General features: G+C 33.8%; 1 protein-coding gene across 2 annotated transcripts in view; it reads right to left on the bottom strand.

Annotated features, from left to right (window-relative positions):
- Cul4 (cullin 4) overlaps positions 1-22,757 on the bottom strand; it is a 276,936-nt gene that overhangs the window by 121,111 nt on the left and 133,068 nt on the right. For both annotated transcript variants that reach the window (XM_090414048.1, XM_090414051.1), the window contains 2 exons: positions 12,212-12,404; positions 5,426-5,463 (listed from right to left, as the gene is read on the bottom strand). In XM_090414048.1, coding sequence (XP_090270174.1) covers positions 5,426-5,463; positions 12,212-12,404 — 231 coding nt within the window. The remainder of the gene's footprint in view (positions 1-5,425; positions 5,464-12,211; positions 12,405-22,757) is intronic.

The raw sequence follows: 22,757 nt of genomic DNA, 5'->3' as shown, positions 1-22,757 counted from the left end.
TATATTGGTGGGATTATGTCAGAAGAAACTGACCTGGCTAGGGATCTTGGAGGTTTAGTAGATAGGAAGTAAAAATTCAAGGGTCATACAGCAAAAATTGCAAATACAATTCAGAGGATAATTGCAATGCAGGAATAAAAGCAATAATGAATAATAAATGCTAGATAAATGCAATGAAGAAAATTGCAATTACAAACCTTGGCATGTAAAGCCCAAGTCAGATATAAAGAGATCAATAAACAAGTAAAAAATAGAAGAAAATGAGATATGAGAAAGGTCTATGATTTCAGGGAAGAAGAGAAGGACAAAAAGGCAGTGCTTTGAAGGATGAAAAAAGAAAGATTTTGTTGGGAAAAAAATTAAAAAATGATAAGGTGGAAGATGTAGGTAACAGAACTTTATGGAGATGAAGATAGAAAATGATGATATCCCAGAAATTAAGGAATGGGAAACCAAAGCAGCCATTAAAAGAGTGGATGATATTCAAGGAGAGCTGAAGAAGGCACTGGAAAAGGAAGGAATAAAACTTCTATCCATCATCTTCAAGAGAAGTCTGGAGAAAGATAGAATACTTAAAGACTTAATAACTATTTTTATTTCTATTCCCAAGACTACAGGAATGATGGATTGCAATAAGCACAGAACTATCAGCTTGATTATCAATGTTGCAAAAGCCCTAATCAATATAATATATAGAAGAATGGAACAGATGATAGATATAGAGAGAGAATTAAATGAAAAACAATTTGGTTTCAGGAGGAACCAGGAAGCTATTACAATATTATGGATATTGGGGGAAAGAATGATTGAGTGCAATAAAAATTTATATCTATGCTTTGTGGATTATGAAAAAGCTTTTGATAATGTTATCACTCTGTTTTATTTGATATTTTGCATAAAATAGGAATAGATGAAAAAATTATCAGACTGCTGTTCAGAATATATAAAACTCAAGAAGCCAGGGTTAGATTTGAAGGAGAGGATACTGAATGGATCCCCCATAAGAAAGGGTGTGAGGCAGGGGTGTGGGATGTCCCCACTCCTTTTTAATGTCTATAATGAATGGATGATGAGGGAGGCCTTGGAAGATCTGAAGGATGGAATAAAGATAAATGGACATCTGATAAATAATATAAGATATGCAGATGATATTGTACTTATGAGAAAAACAGAGGAAGGTTTGCAAAGAATTTTAAATAGACTGAACAAGATTGGAAATGAGAGATATAAAATGAAAATAAATTTTCAAAAGACAAAAGTGACGAGGATTTCAAGGAAAGGAAATGATGGGATGGAAATCACTTTGAACAGACAAAGAATAGAGAATGTAAAAATTTTGAATACCTTAGGAGTTGAATAACAGATGACAATAAATCTAATTATGAAATTAAGAACAGAATTAAAAAAGCAAAAGCAGCATTTTTCCAAATATACCACATATTAGGAAACGGAAATCTGAACAAACAGTTAGAAGTAAGAATCCTCAAGACAATGATCTGGAGTATGGGGACATATGGATGTGAATCCTGGACAATCAATAAGGAGATGAGTGACTGATTAAATGCATTTGAAATGTGGTGCTTGAGAATAATGGATCATATCAGCTGGACTGAAAGAGTGAGGAATAAAGGGGTTCTTAAAAGATTCAAGATGAAAAGAGATTATATGGCTAGTATCCAAAGAAGTAAAATAGCATTTTTGCAGGACATTTGATGAGGTATTCTTCTGGAAAGCTCCCCAGAATCATATTGCAGGGGGTGGTGGAAGGAAGGAGAGGAGGAGGAGGACGATCCCGACTGTAATGGAAGACTGGACGGGCAAGAAGTCTTCCAGAAGCAAGAGATAGAGAGGCATGGAAGCAGATTGTTCATCAGCTGCAACCTTCTTAATAGAGGAGGCCACAGGAATAGATTAGAGCAAAAATTGCAAATACAATTCAGAGGATAATTGCAATACTGAAATACCTTGGCATGTAAAGATAAGGAAATCATGTTGCATTTTTAAATTTTTTTTTTTTTTACAATGCATTGATACAACCTCTCCTGATTAACATATGATCTGGTCTCCTGGTTTCCAAAGTGATGTAGATATGGTGGAGAAAGTGCAAAGGATAATGTTGAAGATGATATTCTGGAATATAAATTATGAAGAGAGATGGAGAATTCATGCACTGAAGTTGCTAGCAAACATGAGAAAGATAGAATTTTTCATTTTATGGAGAATGGGGAGAGGAAATGAGGGTATCCATGGAAGTTGAGAATGAATGCAGTCAAGAAAGGCGGTAAGAGCTAGATTTTTCACCCAGAGGTGGTGCATGATTAGAATGGTTTACTTTGGAGGTGCTGAGTACAAGTAGTGTGAATGAATGAATTCAAGAAAAGGTATGATAGCAGGTTTGGATGATATGTGACCTCCCTTGATGAATCCCTGGCTTGCTGGAGATCTCTATAACTAATAATAAACAAATCAGATATTTTTGGTGCAAAAAAATAAATACTTCTGACTAAATTTATATGCACTTTATAAAAAAAATTTTATAAAGTGCATATAAATTACAGATTAATAACCCTAATTTTCCAAGATTGCCATATTCCTGGCATTTACTGTAATAAATAATTTGAAATTATGTTTCACAAAGAATAACAGGAAACAACTGAACCATAAACCAATGACAAAAATGAATCCCCCCCCCTCTAACTTACACCATTTCTGAACAAAATCATCACATTGATAACTGTCTCAAACTCTTGGTAGTATTTTTTTCTGTTCAAAATAGAACACTACTTCCCATATATAACTCCTAAATATTATTAATCAACTCCACTGAATGCACTCATTTCTGGTCAATGAGCTCCATTAACACTTGGGAGGATGCATATGGGAACACTGAGAACTATTGTTGCCAACCTGGCTGAGTGCTTAGCATATCTGCCCACCAACCAAACATGCTATAGATTCAAATCCTTCCACATGCACGGATGCTTGCAATTGCCTTTAGGTGCAAATGAATTTCATTGCCAAATGTTTAAGAAACTCCCTCCACACACTTACTGGAGGCCCTAAATGGCTTCAACACATTCCTGACCTCTAGAGCAGGATTTCCAGATAAGTAAAAAATGAAAATAAAAAATTGTAAAAATTCATAAAAATAGAAACAAAAAAATTCTTAGCCCATCCACAGTAATAATGTACTATCATATAGGTTTACAACCTTTCATGGGTGGAAGTCTCTCATGCACATGTGTGTGGGTGTGTCCCAAATAAGACCAAACTTAAAATACTGTTCACTCTTACATCTGATGAAGTGCATCAAAAATTTCTCTAAATTCTCACAGACTCATTCCAGTTACTTTCTCATCAATGTTATCTGACTTATACATTTTCTGTATGTATTTGTCAATTTTCATTGTCTGTTCCAATGAACAAGCGGAAATAATCTCCACTCTTCTCTAAGTATATAAAAATGAAAACTGAGGTTACTTCTGGTCAGTATCCACATATATTTCAACTTCAAACTTACAGAACCAACTTCTCATACTCCTCTTTCATTCTATCTACCTCTATTCCTTGGGAATAGCCTTCTTGATATACTGCCCCCCCAGGACTTCCTCTCTCTTAACTTCTATACATTAATGACCTTCAAAAATAGCACTGTTTTGTTATGGGTTTAGTGATCCCTCATGTGAGATAAATATAAAAAACAAAGAAAGAAAAAAAGAATCAATAGTTGCTTGTCATTAAAAATTATATCATGCTTTACTGGTCCCGTCCAGGTATTGCTTCTCACCTAAAATTTATCCTCTCCAAATATGCTATTTCAAATCTTTTAAAAATCCTTAACTCCACTACAAAGAAAATTATCAGACTAAATGATTAAGGATTCCAATTAATGAGTGACTTTACTCCATATCTGAAGATAATCTGTTTCTGCTATGTGTCACTTCTAGATACTCCAAATAATTTGGCATCTATAATTTAATTTTTCCACACCAGTGAGTTTGGTCTATACTAATGCCTCTTCAAACATTACCCTTTCTGCTGCTCTTAATTATCAGAATAATCTTTGCTTCTGAGCATCTTTCCAATTTTCTTGCCATGTATACATTATTTATAAAATGAATGTAAATAAATAATGTATACATGGCAAGAAAATTGTATGTAAGAAAGAAAAGATTAATTATATAAATTTGTTGTATGATTTTTCCATTCTTAATCAAGAAAATAATGAAGAAAATCAGCCAAATAATTTCATAAACTAAATGATAACAAAACAAATTTTAAGATATCTCATAGGACTGTATATTACAGTAATCTATTTACATATGCTAGTGGTAACTTATATCAAGCAGTCAATACTCACGGGAACTAAAGGAACAGTTTGTTATAATAAAAAGTTTGTTAGAGTAATTGCCTTTAATACAGCATTCATGGCACGAGGTGTTGAGAGACATTTCAGTAGTTTAGTACAGTGAATGAGTTCAGTATAACAGCATTTGCTTCAGCAAGAGTACAATGCTTTTTAATGCACAGTCATATCTTTGAATAAAAAAGAACAGTATTTCACAAAGGAAAGGGTTTGGAAGAAGGCAGAACGTAAAAAAAAGTATTCTAAATCTGAATCTGCAGGTAGCCTAAAAAGTTATTATCATTCATTTTATTTACATATATAATGTTTCTTCATCTTAACTCACTGCCATATATTTATACAAACATTTTAACTATACAGATATGACAAAATAAAAGTAATTCCCTTTGTAAGTATTTTTATTTATTTTCATGGGGCTGGGGAAGTCAACTCTTTAAGATAAATGTGTTTTCCTTCTCTTCACTTCCACAAAGCACGATCTAAAAACACAATCAGCTTGATTAGTATGGGGATTTGTAACTGATAGTTGAAGTCCTGAAAATACTTCAGGTGCAAACTTGTTTGCTTATACTTGGATAAAGGATTAAACCAAGTATATAATTTCTTGGTATATTTCATTTATATGTAACTGATAGTATTGTAGGTGATGTCATCACTCTGCAGAAAGCTGAAGAAACTTGAATATACAATTCCAGTTCACTATAAGTAAGTTAGCAAAAAATTCCAAATATGTTTCAAACAGAAACAAATTTGGGATTTTCAAATTCCAGTTTTCATAACAAATACATATAAATCCATATATCATTATCATTAATATAATACATGTGATTCTGCATCCTATAAATTTTAAGAATATTAAAAAACTATTTCACTGCATTAACACATAGAGAAAGAAAAAAATCTCTTCAAAGCAGCAGGTACTCCTTTTTAAAATGAAATTATATTTATATACTAATACTAAATGAATTAATTGCTGACAATTCAACTAGATTGAATTATTAGTTCTTAATCTAACAAAAAAAGATATGCGATTAAAAATTCATAATAAAATAGTCTCACCTTATTGCCAGCTCGTAATTTAGAATCTACAAATTTAGCTGAAATAGTAAAAAAAAATTTTATTAATTTTCTTTTAATTTATGCAAGAATTAAAGTTTGACAGTAACCAATAAAATATTCATGAGTGATATTTGATTATATTAAAATAAAACACAAGAAAAATACTGTTGTTGTTGCTACTATGACCATAATTGCTTCATAATGACTTCATGGAAGTATTAACTTTGTGAAAAATCTAGTAATTCACAAACTGCTAAATATTTTATTCTTTATCACCATCAAATTCCTCATATGTACCCCTAAGGAGGGGAGGGAGGGGGATAAGGATATTATGATAGTACTACATAAAAAAGTTACACCATTATTAACTTCTGATCAACAATTGTCCTCCAAATTAATAGATTATCTGTCAAGATGTCAATATTATTAGATCTTCTATTTCTGTCTAATGAGGCAGTTTTTTACAGTATCAATCTACCCATCTTGGTCTTCCTCTGGACCTGAGATTAGCTCTGTTAACACATCTCTGAATGCTAATGATGGCAAGCTCTTTCCTAATATCCTCAGTTTTTAATATGATACTGCCACTGATGGCATCTATTAACTCCCATAAGATAGAGAAACTGGCTTCTATTTGTTGATAATTCCATTTCTCTATTAAGTTTTGGAATGAGGATAGTAAGACTTGTCATAAATTCACTTGGTATGTGAACTGTAGAGAAATGAGTGAAAGAATGTAACTAGAATGGAAATAATAAAATAAAAAGTAAAGGAAGATATTCTTTACCACAAGTCTTTCTTGTCTGATAGACAAGTCTTTCTTGTCTATCAGATGATCAAGGTGATCAAGGTATCATGAAGATTTGAGCAGCATAACATGTTGAAAAATACATATGAAAGTCTAGAAAAGAATCAAAGTCAGCCAAACGAGAGTGCAAAACTCTAGGCTGAAATATACAAAAATTAGAAAACGTGAGTATGGGGGGGAACCATAATTAGAGATCCAGTAGCAAAATCTGAAGAGAACAATGAATTGATCAGAGTGGTTGTCTGCAAAAATAGAAATAACAATACTTCATGGTTGAAGCAGAAATTAAACAGGCACCCTTGGAAAAAAAGAAAACATAAAAAGTTTTTGCAAAAAAGAAAGCTATGTTTAAAAGTAGATAAACAAAATGGTACGAAAAATTTTTTTGTAAGATTATTATTACATAAAACCTTGACAGAAGTTCTAGGACTAATGTAGGAGGCAACTTTACAATATATAACCTTGCATGATCCATTAAAGTTTAGCTACTTAGGCACGATTTTTAGTGAAGATAGTAAATTAAATATGAAAATAGACAACAGAATCAACAAAGTAGGAAGACAACTGAATAAATTTATATGGAATAAGAGAGAAATTAGTCAGAACACTAAATTAGTTGTATACAAGACAGTGTTCAAACCAGTTTTAACTTATGGATCTGAGAGCTGGGTCAGAAGTAAAACACTTGACCAAAGACTAGAAAACGCAGATGTGAGAGTCCTGAGAAAGATTAGAGGCATGAACAGATGGCATCAATGGCAATATCATATTAAAAACAAGGATATTAGGAAAGAACTTGACAATGTCAGCATCCAGAAATGCGTTAGCAGAGCTAATCTCAGGTGGTATGGTCACTTAAACAGAATGGGCAAAGAAAGATTAGCAAAACAAGTGTTCTCTGCCAGGCTGGCAGCAAAATGACCCAGAGGAAGACCAAGATATAGGTGGATTGATAAGTAAAAGGTGCCTTAGAACAGAGCTTCCCAAACTGTGGGCCGCGACCCCCTTGGGGGCTGTAGGTTTTGTTGAGGGGGCCGTGAAATAATGAAAACAAATTTAAAATGTTTTAAGACTAAGTCGATTTTTTTTTATTTTAAAAGAAACGTATTTTAACTTTTATTATTTATTATTTCTTTTTTTTTTTTGTTATTTTTTATATTTTAATGGAAAAATTCACACATTGGTGCTGCGTATTTCAGCGCTTAATGAATATTAGTAAATATTGCTTATTCATATGTTTCATTTCAAAGCAGTGGTTAATTGTATTTACTTCGAAAGCTCTCTGGGGAAGCTCCAAATCTTCCTGTCCCTTTCATCAATCGGGGGACTGTTGATATTGACTTTATATACATATCAAAACTCGTTTTATATTATCACTGTCATCCGAGCTAGTTTTCTGTTACCAATAAAAGTTTCGCATATACTTCACACATGAAAAAATGCTTAAACAAGTTCATGGGGACATAGTTACTCGCTTGCAGTGGTAAACAACACCCCTTCCCTAAAAGCCACTATACTGCAGAGGCAATAAAAACAAGTACTTTTATTAGTAATACATATATAATGAATGTTATGGCAGTTTCACATATGGAATTCGGTTGAAGAGAGCTAGCATTTCAACTCAATTGTCAGCTAGGCTTTTATCTTTCGGCTGCGTGATCTTTTGTTAATACCGCACTAATCATATGCACGTTTTAAAAACCTGCCTTTGCTGTCTGTTTCGTGTTAGGCTTAATTACCGTAAAAGGAGAAAAGTCACAAAAGAGAAAAATGTTCTTGGTCCGGGGATTCCCTTATTCAGGTAATATTCACTAATTTCATGTTATCAGTCTGTGGTGTGCCAGTATTGGTAAGTGGTGATATTATTTGATCTAGTCTACATTAAAAAATTTAACCCTGAGATGGATAAGTGGCTGATAAAAAATTAAAAAAAAATCCCGCGAACAATCAGAAGAAGCAGAAACAGAAAAAAAAAAAAGAAAAAAAAAAGACAGTATTTCATATTTTACCAGAACAGCCCGCATCGTCTTCAGAACCAAACGGTAAGAGGCAAACAATGTAATATATGCATTTGATTTTTGCAATATTCGCTGTGTATGTTTTGTATTGAATATAAATACAATAAATATTATAATAATATATCTCTCTATTACGATTTTTTTCGAGGGGGGGGTGTGTGAAATATTTTAATTTTTGCAAAGGGGGCCCTGACATCCAGAAGTTTGGGAAGCACTGCCTTAGAAGATAGAAATATAAGATCTAATAATATTGGAGTCTTGACAGGTAACAGACTGATTTGGAAGAAAACTGTACATAGGAAGTTAGTAATGATGTAAATTTGTCATGTAGTACTATCATATCCTGTACATCCCTTGAGAGTATATATCAGGAATTTGATGATGATAACATAAGAGAAATTATAAGAATATAACAAGAACCTATATTTAAATTTTGTAGATCTAGAAAAGTTGTTTAAATAATACAATTATATGGTGAAAACAGAATGGTATTATGAACATGTTTATATAGCACCCTGAAAATTTTAAGTTTTGCCATACCTCTGCCACAAAAATACCCCTTCAATCAAGGGATATTTGTGGAACAAGGCAGGTGATTATGATATGCTTAGAAAGAAGCTTAAATCTCTACCATGGCATAAAACACTGCAGGATGCGATCTCTTGATTATCTGACCCATTAATATTAGGGTGCGAGTGTGTCAAGTGATTCCAGATACAGCATCATTGGCTGAGTGGTTACTGTATCCACTCTTGAGCCAAAAGGCTGCGGGTTCAAATCCCATCATGGATGTTTGATTATCTGTGAAAATACTAGTGGTGGAGATCACTGGTAGATGACAGTGTATATGATGAAGGTAGTTGCAGTTGGTGGAGTGGTGGAGACAGAGAGTTGTAGAGTAGGTGTCCTCCCTTGATGAGTCTTTGGACTCCGTGGAGGTGTTATATAATAATAAGGATGTTAGTGCATGGGATATAGTAAAGGGTCATCTAGAGGAAGCAGTATTAAATTGTATACCTAGGGTAAGGAGGGCTAATCGGAAAGGAGTTAAATGGATGAGTAATATCATTATTAAGCACGAGCTGCAGAATCAAAAACTGCTGTGGAGGGTATATAAAGAAAAAGGTGACCAGTAAACTCATTAATATTACAAGGTAAAGGCAAGAAAGATGACTAGCATTCAAGGAAGGATGTGATCTCATCAAAGGCAAAATCACATCATTATTATCATCAAATTCCTGTCATGTACCCCTAAATGGGTGTACAGAATATTATGATATTTCTATATGAAGAATTTACATCATTACTTACTTCCAATCAACAATTTTCCTCCAAATCAATCTATTATCTGTCAAGGCTTATCAGACTTATATTTCTGTCTTCTAAGGCACTTTTTACTGTATCAATTCCACCTATATTTTGGTCTTCCTCTGGTTTTTTCCCTGCCAACCTGGCAAAGAAAGCTTGTTTTGCTAATCTCCTCTCCCATTCTGTTTAAGTGACTATACCACCTGAGATTAGCAATGCCCCGACCAGCATGAAATTCTGTCATGTTGTACTATATTTTACTTCTGTTTAAGCCAATAAAAATACAATTTGGTCAACTAAATCCCAAATTGCCAGCCCATTCTTGTTCGTTCAGTATCCAGGTTGATACCTAACATGGTGCACCACAAGAAGGTGAGGACTGGACATTAGATCAGAAGTCCTGGTCGGTTCTCCACATTCCTTTATGAGAAGAATCTAGCCGAGCAGGCCAAAGGAAATCCCAAAGAGTTCTTTTGTAATGTGCCAAGTAAGAGGAAGAATGACTGTAAATTAACCTTAATGAGTGATGATGGTTACAAGGAGACAGAAATGGATAAAATAGTTGAGCTACTGAGACACCACTTTGCAAGGATATATCATCCTAGTGAGATTACTGCTTTAACCTATGTGACAGACATGAATGTGGGAACAGAGATGGATGAATTTGGAGGTTCTCAGGATATTGCAGAATCTCACTAAATACAGCCATGGGATTAGATGGAATATCAGCTAGGGTTTTGCAAGAATGTGCAAGAGAACTGGCAATGTTTTTGACTAGGCTGTTTCATTTAAGTCTCAGCTCTGGCAGAGTTCCACAGGAGTGGAAAGAGGGCAAAATTATTCCTTTGCATAAGGGAGGTTCTAAGACTACAGTAGCAAATTACAGACCAATCAGTATCTCAGGTGTGGTGACAAAAGTACTAGAAAAATTGGTAAAAAAAGAATTCAAGAATGGGTAGATAAAAATATGATACCGTATGAGAGTCAACATGGCTTTGTGAAGGGTCAGTCATGCCTTAGTAATTTACAAACTTTTTATAATAGAGTAAGAGTTGAGTTGGATAAAGGCTACACGATGAATATGCTGGATTTCGCAAAGACATTTGACAGAATACCACATGGAATTCTGTTACACAAATTAGAACAAATGGGAGGGATATGACTAATTAAGTAGATAGGAGGGTGGCTGCTGGCCAGATATCAAAAAAGTGGTACATGGAAGGAGCAGAATCGAGGCAAAAACAGGTGACTAGTGGTGTGCCACAAGGGTCAGTGCTGGGACCACTGAAGTTGAATTTGTACATAAATGATATAGGAAATAACCTGGAAATAAATATTCAGTTGATTGCTGATGATATGAAATTAGTAGTTAATCAAGGTGATGTGGAGAGTTTGCAGGAAGATTTAAATAGGTTGTCAGTATGAGCAAAAGTTAATGGGTGTCAGTTTAATGTTGAGAAATGTAAAGTTATGCACTATGGGATAAATAGATTACAAGCCGTTTATCACACTGATGGCACTGTACTCCAAGAAACAGATGAAGCTAGAGATTTAGGGGGGGTGGTAGACAGAGAGTTAAAGTTTAGAGGAAAAGGTAGTCCACAAGATTACTTGGCTATTGAAGAACACATTAAAAAGTAGAGATAAGAAAGTTATCATTCCTTTTTATATGGCCTTGATACATCCACATCTGGATTACTGTGCCCAAGGTTTCTTGGGGATGAGGAAGCAGTGGAGAGGATTCAGAAGTGAGTAACCACGATGGTGAGTGGCCTGTGGAATGTTCCTTATAAGGAGATTGAAGGTGTGTGGATTGCAGAAGTTGGTTGATAGGAGAAAAAGAGGGGTTATGATAGAAACATTTATGTTGCTTAAAGGATTTTATAGGATAGATGCAGGGGAAATGTTTCAGCATTTGGCTAGAGGGACCACAAAGGGTCATCCCTGAAAGTTGAATAAAGGTGTGGTTAGTAGCGGTGAGAGGACTAGATTTTTTGCTTGGAGTGTTTTGAATGAGTGGAATGGGTTGCCTGAGTCAGTTGTGGGTATTTTGTCTGTTAAAGGAGAGGTATGGTAGATTTTGTGGGTAATTGGGTCTCCCACGATGAGTCTTTGGACCCCCTGGAAGTGCCCATATAATAATAAGACTTAACTTAGAATTATTAACAAGAAAAGCTGGATACACAATAGCCTCTGTCAGTAGCTGAAAATTGGAGTTGGATTGTTTGGAATTATGACCAGTTGGGTAAAGCTAAGGCAAAGAGACCAATTTACTATGTCAGTTAACTGTAGTACTCTCTGGCTGTCAAGTCTATTATTTTTTTTTTTTTTAAAAAAACAAACAAACATGAGTTCCTGGTGTAGGAAAGTGAAACCTCCATAACTGACCCAATTCACCTTAAGATGAAAAAAGCTCTCGTAAATGATCCTTAAATCCTGGTCTCTTTAAGTTGGAAAGAACCCAAATCTTTCCAAATGAAAAGAAATGTCAAACATCCTAGGGAAGTACTAAGTAATACAAACAACTGATCATTTTTGTGTCTCTAATAATTGAGTTAAGATAAATTTTAAACGGTCAGTTATACAATGAATTTACAAAATCATACAATGTGTTTAACAAATATTAATAAATTTTTTTATCAAACCTGTTACCTATAAGTTCTGCTGGTTTATTTGGCCTTTGGTTAATGAAATACTCAAATGCTTCTTTTAATGAGTTTACAAATTTTTCGTTTTTCTGGAAACAATAATTGACTACAGTATCCATCTGATCTTTGAAGTCTAAGAGTTCTTGAACCATTGTTTTGTCCTTTTCTGGATTTGTTACTATAACTCTACCACGTTTCTAGAAAAACAATAAATAAAATAGATAAAATAAAACAGAAAACAATGTCTTAAGTTAGGAAATGAAAATTATATAGTATATAATTACACTTGAATGAATTTGGTGTTGGGAATCTTGACAAACTAATCATAACTGGTATGAGATCTAACAAAGAGATACAGGAAAATTAAATTATAATGGGAGGAATGGTGAGAATCTGTATGTAAGAGCGACAATGTTATGCAACTGTCTTAAAGATAGAAATGATTACAAGGAGAGAACAATTTTGATATGGTATTCATCAGGTTCAGACCTATCAAACGTGTGCAAAGATGTCTGCATATATAAAGCACTAGAGAAGAGCACAGATCTGCAAGTTGTTCAAATGTGTCATGCATACACAGTTGGATAACTTGCAGATCTCTATTCTTCTCAAGTACTTTATACATCACAAAAGAACATGCAGTAGCTTATTATGTCTGTAAACAAATGTTAGGAGTATAAGAAATAAAGGAGTAAAGTTCTTGCCTTGGTCAATATGCTGAGACCTCAGATTATAGGCATTAGTGAGACCTGGCTATCACAATCAGACATTAACTGGTGTGGAGTGTAAGTGGTACCATATTTTTAGAAAGAATAGGAGAGGTGTGGACATGCTCCTAATGATATCAGACAACTTGAATGAAGTTCATGTTGAAACCTACAATTGTAATACCAGTAACAATTTTTCATGTGACAATGAGGACATCTGGTGTGAGGTGGCATCTTACAAGATCAAATAAACAGTGGGGTGTTCTTACAGACCTAGTGGATTGCTTTCTAGTGACAAAAAAATGCATTACCAAATAAAGATGATGGGCACAAAAAGAGTCATCATAATGGGGGACTTTGATTGGGTAGCAGTAAAATCTCATGAGGAGAATGAAATTACTGAGCTGTTGTGAGACAACTTCCTCAAGCAGCATGTGACAGAAAGAACTCGAGGTCAAAGAGTGTTAGATTTGATTATAGTGTCAGAGGGTGTTTCAGTTAAAGACAACTATTCTACCTCTAATTGGTGACAGTGATCATAAAAGTACTCGCTTGGAAAGTGACCAAGTTTATGAATGTTCCATTCAGAAAAGGTTATGTGCTAAACTACAAAGCAGGAAATTATGACCAACCGAGATGTATACTGAGTTCAGCAGAATGGTATCATTTGTTGGATGAAAAGGATATCAACAGTGAATGGGAAGCATTTAAAATATATTTAAATGATGCAGTATCAGAATGTGTCCTGAAAGTTTGAAGAATAAATAGAGTAGGAGTCAAATGGATGTGTAATCTTATTAAGCAAGAGATTCGTAGAAAAGGATGATGTGGAAGGTATACCATCTGCATAAGGATGATGGCCATTATGAAAATTATAAGCAGCAGGCCAGAAGAGTCAAATGTTGTACAGAAAGCTAAGTCTGAGTATGAAAAGAAACTGGCACTGCAAGCTAAAAATAACCACAAAGAATTCTATTGATATGCAGCAATTAAAAGAATGAATATGAAAGAATAGCTCTATTGAATGCAGATGGTGTGAGGTTAACAGTTTTAGAAGAGGCAGGTTGTTCAACTAATTAGTGCCCATTTTGTTAAAAGCTATCAACCTAGTGCATGCAACATTGGGTTCACTACTACCTTTTCACTGAATGAAGAAACTCAGGTGTACGAGAAGGAGGCAATAGAGCTGTTTCACAAACTTCCCTTTCACAGAACAGGGAAGATTCTATAGGAGTGGAAAGAATGTATGGTCATCCCATTGCACAAGGGTGGTGCAAAGACAGATGTATCTAACTATTGACCAATCAGTATCTCAAGGTGAAGACTGTGGAAAAACTGCTTAGGGCTCTTATTCAGAAATAGGTTCACAGAGCATCTCTACTTTGCAATCAACAGCATGAGTTACTAAGGGAAGGTCATGTTTTAGGAACTTGTTCATATTCTATAATAATGTTACTATTGAGCTAGACAACGGGAATGGATACATGATGATACTTTTCAATTTTGCTAAGGCTTTTGACAGAATATAGCAGGGAAGACTATTGCATAAATTGGAAAATATGGGTTTGGATTATAAAATATTAATGTGGATAAGAGGATGGCTGACTGACATCAAAATTAGTATATGGGCATCTGAAAGACTTAAGGTAACCAGTGATGTACCACAAGGGTCAGTCCTTGATCCACTGTTATTCAATCTGTACATTAATAATATTGGGAAGGATTTGACAAGCGACATACAGCTATATGTGGATGATGCAAAGATAATAAGGGTAATCAGTAATGCAGCTGATATGCAGTACTTGAAGAATTATTTGAACAGGGTGGAACTGTGGACATGGGAAAAGGGAAGTCAGTTCAATGTTATTAAATGTAAAGCCATGCACTTTGGCATAATTGGATATCCAATGTCGTATTATATTGGTGGGATTATGCTAAAAGAAACTGATCAGGTTAGGGATATTGGAGTATTAGTAGATAGGAAGTTGAAGTTCAGGGGCCATGTAGCAAAGATTGCAAATAGAACTCAAAAGATAATTGCAATGCTGAAATGAACTTTGACATGTAAAAATAAGAATATCATTTTGCTTCTTTATAAGGCCTTGATAAGACCTCACTTGGACGATTGTGTGAAGGTCTGGTCTACTGGTTTCTGATGTGATTCTGATACAGTGGAGAGAGTGCTAACGAGAGTGTTAAAATGATATCAGGACCATGGATTGCTGATTATGAAGCCAGATTGAGAATTTGTAGACTGCAGATACTAGCAAACAGGAATAAGAGGGGTGAAATGAAGGAGACTTAACTTCTGAAAGGGTCATTCAGGATATCAGTTGATGGAATTTTTCATTTTATAGAGGCTGAGGAAAGATTCTTCCCCATCCTCCATTTTGAGGGCTAGATTTTTCTCTCATAGAGTGATGTGTGATTGGAATGGATTGCCACTGGAAGTTGTGTGTGTGTGGCAAGCAGTGTGAATGAATTCAAGAACTAGTATGACAGCTGGTGCGTGTAGTATGTGGCCTCCCTTGATGAGTCCTTGACTCTGTGGAGGTCTTTCTTAATAATAATAATATTTTGAATATTCTGAAATATGAGTTTTATGTATCTCCCTGCACATAAGATAAATAAATAAAAGCTAAGCTTTATTTTAATAGAGCAGCACATTTATTACCAACCAGCAGGTTCTACATTTAAAAGTTAATTTGTAATACATATATAATAATAATATTTTGAATATTCTGAAATATGAGTTTCATGTATCTCCCTACAGATAAGATAAATAAATAAAAGCTAAGCTTGGAATGACTTCTTATGGGACTATATTATCAAGTACATATAAGAAACAACTATGTTATGCCAACTAGTTTCACCAACTAAGGCTGTCGGCATCTTCAGGGTACATAACTGATGTAAGGCACTAAAAACTTAAAAACTGTTACAAACTATAATCAACCGATTCCAATTATATTAGACAAAGAACAGAGCGTGTACAATACATGCATAGAGCGTGCATGATCTCACTTGTTATTTAGGAACGTGCTATAGTTGGCACTGTAATTCAGTTCTGGTGAGTTAAGAGATCTAATATGGTTATTAGGTATCAGGGATAGTTCTTCCTGGAGGTCTGTTGATCTGTTGTAAGGAGAGAGGCATGGTTCTTCAGCATGTAAAGTACAATGCTAAGTTTCTGAGAAATGTGGTGGGAGGAAGTGAAATGTAAATAACGTCCTGTATTGGTAGGTTTGCGGTAAACAGAGAGGTTGATACCACCATTCATTAGCTTCTTAATTAAAGTGTCCAGAAATGGTAATTGGTTATTTTACCGCAAACCTACTAATATGGGACGTTATTTACATTTCACTTCCTGCCACCACATTTCTCAGAAGGAACCTTACCATGAATGGATTTCCTCGAAGACTCGTCCACAAGATAATTTTCTCTGACCCCCCACAAAGACAACGAGATGACATACGTTATATTTCTACCATCATCATTCCATACTTAGGGATAGTTTCGAATAAGAATGCAAGACTCCTTAGACCACATAAAATAAGAGTGGCCTTTAAACCTACAGAAATGATTAGGCAATTCTTAAGATCTCCAAAAGCTAGCCATCCTTTCTTCAAATATGTTGGAGTTTACAACATACCCATCATCATATGCTGGAGTTTACAACATCATACTGCTCGTGCGGCTTGAATTACATCGGCCAGACTTCAAGGAGCCTTGAAATTAGGCAAAAAGAACACATTGGTGACGTCAATAACAGAGAAGAAAAATCAGGGTTAGCTTTTCATTTCTCAAGAACGAACCATATCATAGAGTGGGATAGAAGCACAATTCTTTACATAGAGGAGGACTTCTGCTCCCATATTATTAAAGAAGCTGCAGCAGTTGCCTGCTGTATACAAAACCTTAACAGGAAACAAGGACTAATCTTGCCCGTGATCTGGAAGACCTTTATTAGTTCTCTCAACTCACCAGAACTGAATTACAGTGCCAATATAGAATGTTCTAAGTTTCAGTAAGGAAATACCGTGAGGAGACATATTACTAACTATTATAATAATGGAATTAACTCACGTAAATTATTCTTTATTCGCAGAATTTTCACCTGAATATCACAGGCATCATCATCAGTACAGGTACAAGGCTAATTAAACAATAACTGTTATATTCACAAAGCGCCACCTAAGTAGCTAAGGTTAAATTTCCTAAATTTATTTAATTATTATTTTTTTTTAATTTAATTATTAAATAATAATTATTTATTCCATTATAATAATTAAAAAAAATTTTTTTTTTATATAATTAAATATATATATGTGTATACAATTATATGTTAGGAAAGATTTGCTGCTTTATAAAGCACCATCTCCCACAAGGGGGAAAGATGTAGACCATCGGATCTGTTTAGGTTAGGGGAGTGAAGTAATGTTTCACATGTTTCTTTGTATAGCCGTTTTTTCATTAGGAACCGACTTTTGTCTTGTTCCACTTAACTCTATGTCTGGTGTTGATGGCATGTTCTGCAATTTCAGACTGTTCGGGTTCAAGGTACTGGATATACGACTGGTGTTCTTCTAACTGGACCTGAGCAGATCTTCCTGTTTGTCTGAAATATGATAAATCACACGAGCAGGGAATCTGGTAGACACCTGGATAGCTAAGATGTGGGAGCTTGTGGAGCATTAGGAATGTGGAGATTTTTCTGATGGGTCGAAAAGCCATACAGATATGGTTTTAGAACCTTAGTTCACTAACCCCTTGCACATATGCGTTCACTAACCCCTTGCACATATGCGTTCACTAACCCCTTGTACATAGGGGATGGGTATATGTGGAGGTTCTTCTATACTTGAAGAGGATGCTGGAGCACAACTACTTAAAGATCTTTTTTTATGAAGGATTTCTCATAGCCATTGGATATGAAGGAGGAATTAATATACTGTAATTCTTTTTGTAAAAGTTCTTCTGCAGAACAAAAGGAGTGGGCTCTATGAACTAGTGTTTTTATATTACCTGCCTTTTGGCTGGGAAGGTGATGTGATACAGCGTGGATGTACTGGCTTGTATGAGTCTCTTTCTTATAGACTGTGAATTGTAGATAACCATCTGGCTGGCGAAGAATCAAGAGGTCTAGAAAGGCTAACTGCTTATTTACTTCTACTTCTAGGGTGAACTGGATCCTTGGATGAAGTGCATTAATTTTTGAGAGAAACTGTTGTAGTTCTTCTGAGATGCCCTTCCATATGGCAAAAATGTCATCCACATATCTGAACCAAATGTTAGGTCTGGATGTAATGTTGTCAAAGATACGCTGTTCGAAAGTACAGAAGAACCTACACATATACTTATCCCCTATGTACAAGGGGTTAGTGAACGCATAGCTAAAGTTCTAAAACCATATCTGTGTGGCTTTTCGACCCATCAGAAAAATCTCCACATTCCTAATGTCTCCAAAGGACAAGCTCCCACATATCAGCTATCCAGGTGACTACCAGATTCCCTGCTCGTGTGGATTATCATATTTCGCACAAACAGGAAAATCTGCTTAGGTCCAGTTAGAAGAACACCAGTTGTATATCCAGTACCTTGAACCCAAACAGTCTGGAATTGCAGAACATGCAATCAACACCAGACATAGAGTTAAGTGGAACAAGACAAAAGTCATTCACAAAAGTCAGTTCCTAATGGAATGGCTATACAAAGAAACATGTGAAACATTACTTCACTCTCCTAACCTAAACAGATCCGATGGTCCACGTCTTTCCCCCTTGTGGGAGATTGTGTTTTATAAAGCAGCAAATCTTTCCTAACATATAATTGTATACACATATATATATTTAATTATATTAAAAAAATTTAATTATTATAATTGAATATTTAATAATTAAATTTAAAAAATAATTTAAAAAATAAAAAATAATAATTAAATAAATTTAGGAAATTTAACCTTAGCTACTTAGGTGGCGCTTTGTGACCATAACAGTTATTGTTTCATTGGTCTTGTACCTGTACTGATGATGCCTGTGATACTCAGGTGAAAATTCTACAAATAAAGAATAATTTACGTGAGTTATTCGTTATTATAATAGTTAGTAATAGAACGTTCCTAAATAACAAGTGAGATCATGCACGCTTTATGCATGTATTGTATGCGCCCTGTTCTTTGTCTAATATAATTGGAATCGGTTGATGATAGTTTGTAACAGTTTTTAACTTTTAATGCCTTACATCAGTTATATACCCTGAAGATGCCGACAGCCTTAGTTGGTGAAACTAGTTGGTATAACATAGTTGTTTCTTATATGTACTTGATCAATATAGTCCCATAAAGAAGTCATTCCATTGCTTTTGTGGTCAAGAAAATTAAACGTTTTTTTTAGCTAAGCTTTATTTTAATAGATCAGCCCATTTATTACCAACCAGCAGGTTGTACATTCAAAATTTATTTTAAATTAAAAAGAGAAATAAACATTCCAGGATAATATGAAGATTAACATGGTGATATTTAGAGGAAATTTTTTATAAACAAGCTGAAAAATGAGATGAGATCGAGAAAACAACCTGGAAGGTAAACAAGTATGTAAGTAACCAAAAAAGGTAGAAATAAAACAGGAAATTTTGGAAGGTGATGGATTAAATTATGAAATTTACAAATATCAAGCAAACCATGTGTCAAGCTTCCAAGTTTTCTTTACTACACTTTTTAGCTCTTGTTTTTAAATTTTATAATCTTTTAATATCTGTTGCCTTCTAAAATTTGTTTTATGGTTTATTGCTACCTTTTGATATATGGTTATATATTTGTATTTGCTTTTCACTTCCTAGATTGTTTTCTCAATCTCACATAATTTTTCAGCTTGATTTTAAAAATTTTCATCTAAATATCACCATCATTCTGCCTTTAAATTTAAAAAATAACCAATTAATGTAAAATTAATGAAAATCTGAAAATTAAGATTCCTGAAAAAAATTAACATACAAATAAGATTAAAGAAAAAAATTTAAGGTAGAACCGTTACAAGGAAGGAAGTATTAAAATACTATATCAATGTAGAACAAAATAGCAGTTCAACAAAAACAGTTTTAATAAAAACACCGAACAAAATCAAAGCTGAGAAAGAACCAGATGGCAAAGATTTGCACATAGGAGATTCAACCTGTCACCTGACGGATGAGAAAAAGAAAGAAGAATTAATGTAAAACTTACTGGTTTGTAATAAAGGGGGAACTCTATTAACATACCTCTTAGCTTTCTTTTTCTAGTGAGTAAATAAAGCAATTTCATATTAAAAAACAAAACGAAACTGAAGAAATCGAGATCGAGTAGTATGTGGCCAAATTTAGGGATGGCACTCATTCTATTACAGAAAAAATCTTGAGAGTTTATACATTAGACCAGAACTTTTAGACAAACTTTTTTCTTTAGTAAGATTAAAAAAAAAAAAAAAAAAGTTTAATATACAGCTACGACAGGAAGAAAGTATTGAAATACTATATCAATGTAGAATAAAACAGCAGTTTAACTAAACCAGTTTTAATAAAAACACAGAACAGAATCAAAGATAGGAAATCTTTAAAAATAACATTAAATAAGCAGCATATGAAGCCTTATGAGAAAGAAAACAGCTAGAAATAAAAGAAAAAGATGGGCTCTTTGGTAATTCAACCTCAGAGGGGTAGAACTAAAAGATATCTACAAGTAAAATTTATGAAGAAAAATATAACAGATACAAAAACTTAAATGAAACTAGTAATAAAAGCTGGGAAATAAAACAAGACTTCTGGGATAACTATTTAAAACATCTTGACCATGATTTACAGCACATAGAAACAAATAGGGAATTTATTAGAAAACAAACTGAATTATGGGAATTAAATGCTGAGAAGAACATTTTACTAAACTGTATGAAGATGAAGAAAAAATAACTTTGCCTGATAATCTGAAAGAAGATGAAGATTTAGAAATAACATTACAACAAAGAAAAACCATTTAAAAAAAATCAGAATAGAAAAACAGCTTGAATATACAAAATAAGTTGTTAAAAAATAGAGAAAGAGAATATTTTAGATAACAATTGAAAAAAAGTGTTTTTTATTTTAAAAAACAAAAAGACTATAAGAATGGAGTAAAAATATCAAAGCACCAATTTTTAAAAAAGGACATAACAAATCCAAATAATTACAGAGGGATTAATCTATTACCACCCTGAAAATCTGTACAAAACTTATTTGAAAGAAATCATAAATGAATCTCTAATATTACAGAAAATCTCTAATATTAAAGAAAAATAACGCTTGTAAAAGATATAGATTTGTATAGATAATAAATGTATAATAAGATAATGCAATAATGAAACAAAAGAAAGTGAAAATAAGGAAATGAGTTAAGGTGCTTCGAGTCCCGAGCTGTCCAATAATTTACTGAATAAAATAATAAATTAAAAGTTGAATGAAATAAAAATTAATAATATAGTTAATCTAATCTGCTATGCAAATGATGTAGTAATGGTAGCAAAAACAGAGGATCATTTACAGAGCAGCATTTTATTTTCAACAGATTTACTAAAAATATAACAGAAAAATAACAAGAACCTGTGATTAGTAAGGAATCAATCAGATTTTAACAGAAAAATAACCAAACAAGTGATGAATTTTAAACACTTAGGAATTCAGATTAACTCAAAAGGAATAACTAAAAATAAATAAATCATCATCAAATTCATGATATATACCCTCAAAGGGTGTACAGGATATGATAGTACTACATGAAAAATTTACATCATTACTAACTTCCTATCTACAATTTTCCTCCAAATCAGTCTGTTACCTGTCACGACACCAATATTATCAGATCTTATAATTTAATCTTGTAAGGCAATTTTTACTGTATCAATCCACCTATATCTTAGTCTTCCTCCGGGTCTTTTTCCTAACCTGGCAGAGAACATTTGTTTCACTAATCTTTTCTCTCCCATTCTGCTTAAGTGACCATAACACCTGAGATTAACTCTGCTAATGCACTCCTGGATGCTGACAATGTCAAGTTCTTTCCTAATATCCTCATTTTTAATATGATATTGCCATTGATGCCATCTGTTCATGCCCCTTGTCTTTCTCAGGACTCTGATATCTGTGGTCTCTAGTCTTTGATCAAGTGTTTTACTTCTGACCCGGCTCAGATCCATAAGTTAAAATTGGTTTGAACACAGTCTTGTATACAGCTAATTTAGTGTTTTCACTAATTTTGTTCTTATTCCATATAAATTTATTCAGTTGACTGAATAAATTTATATGGAATAAGAGCGAAAGTCCTACCATACCAGCTTTGTCGATTCTGTTGTCTATTTCCATATTTAATTTAACATCTTGACTAAAAGTCGTATAAGTAGCTGAAATGTTTTACTTGTACTATAAGTTCTCCATTCACAATGCAGTTGATATTTTCAATGTTTTTCTGCCTATTTTTGTTGTCTTTGTCTTTTTAATGCTGACCTTCATACCATATCTATTACAACAGTTATTCAATTTAGTCAGGGAATCTCGCAGACTTGTAGTGGATTTATTTAGAAGTATAACATCATCCGCATGAAGCAAAGAGCTGAGATTAACATCTCCAATTTTGATATCACGTTTAATAACACTTTCCTTCATAATGTGATCCATATAGATAATGAATAACAGAGGGGATAATGTACATCCTTGTCTGACACCAGATTTAACATTAAACCACCTTCCTGTAAGTCCTTCAATTCTAACTGCTGACTTACAACTCAAACACTAAGTATTGCTTGATATAATGCCCCAGTGACACCATATAACTGTAGCATTTTG

This window comes from Typopeltis vanoorti, chromosome 24 (genome assembly GCF_054136105.1).
Source record: "Typopeltis vanoorti isolate ZY-2024b chromosome 24, IOZ_Tvanoo_1.0, whole genome shotgun sequence".
Classification (NCBI taxonomy): domain Eukaryota; kingdom Metazoa; phylum Arthropoda; class Arachnida; order Uropygi; family Thelyphonidae; genus Typopeltis; species Typopeltis vanoorti.
Note: the sequence above shows the minus strand (reverse complement) of the source record. Positions and strands in the feature narration are given on the sequence as shown.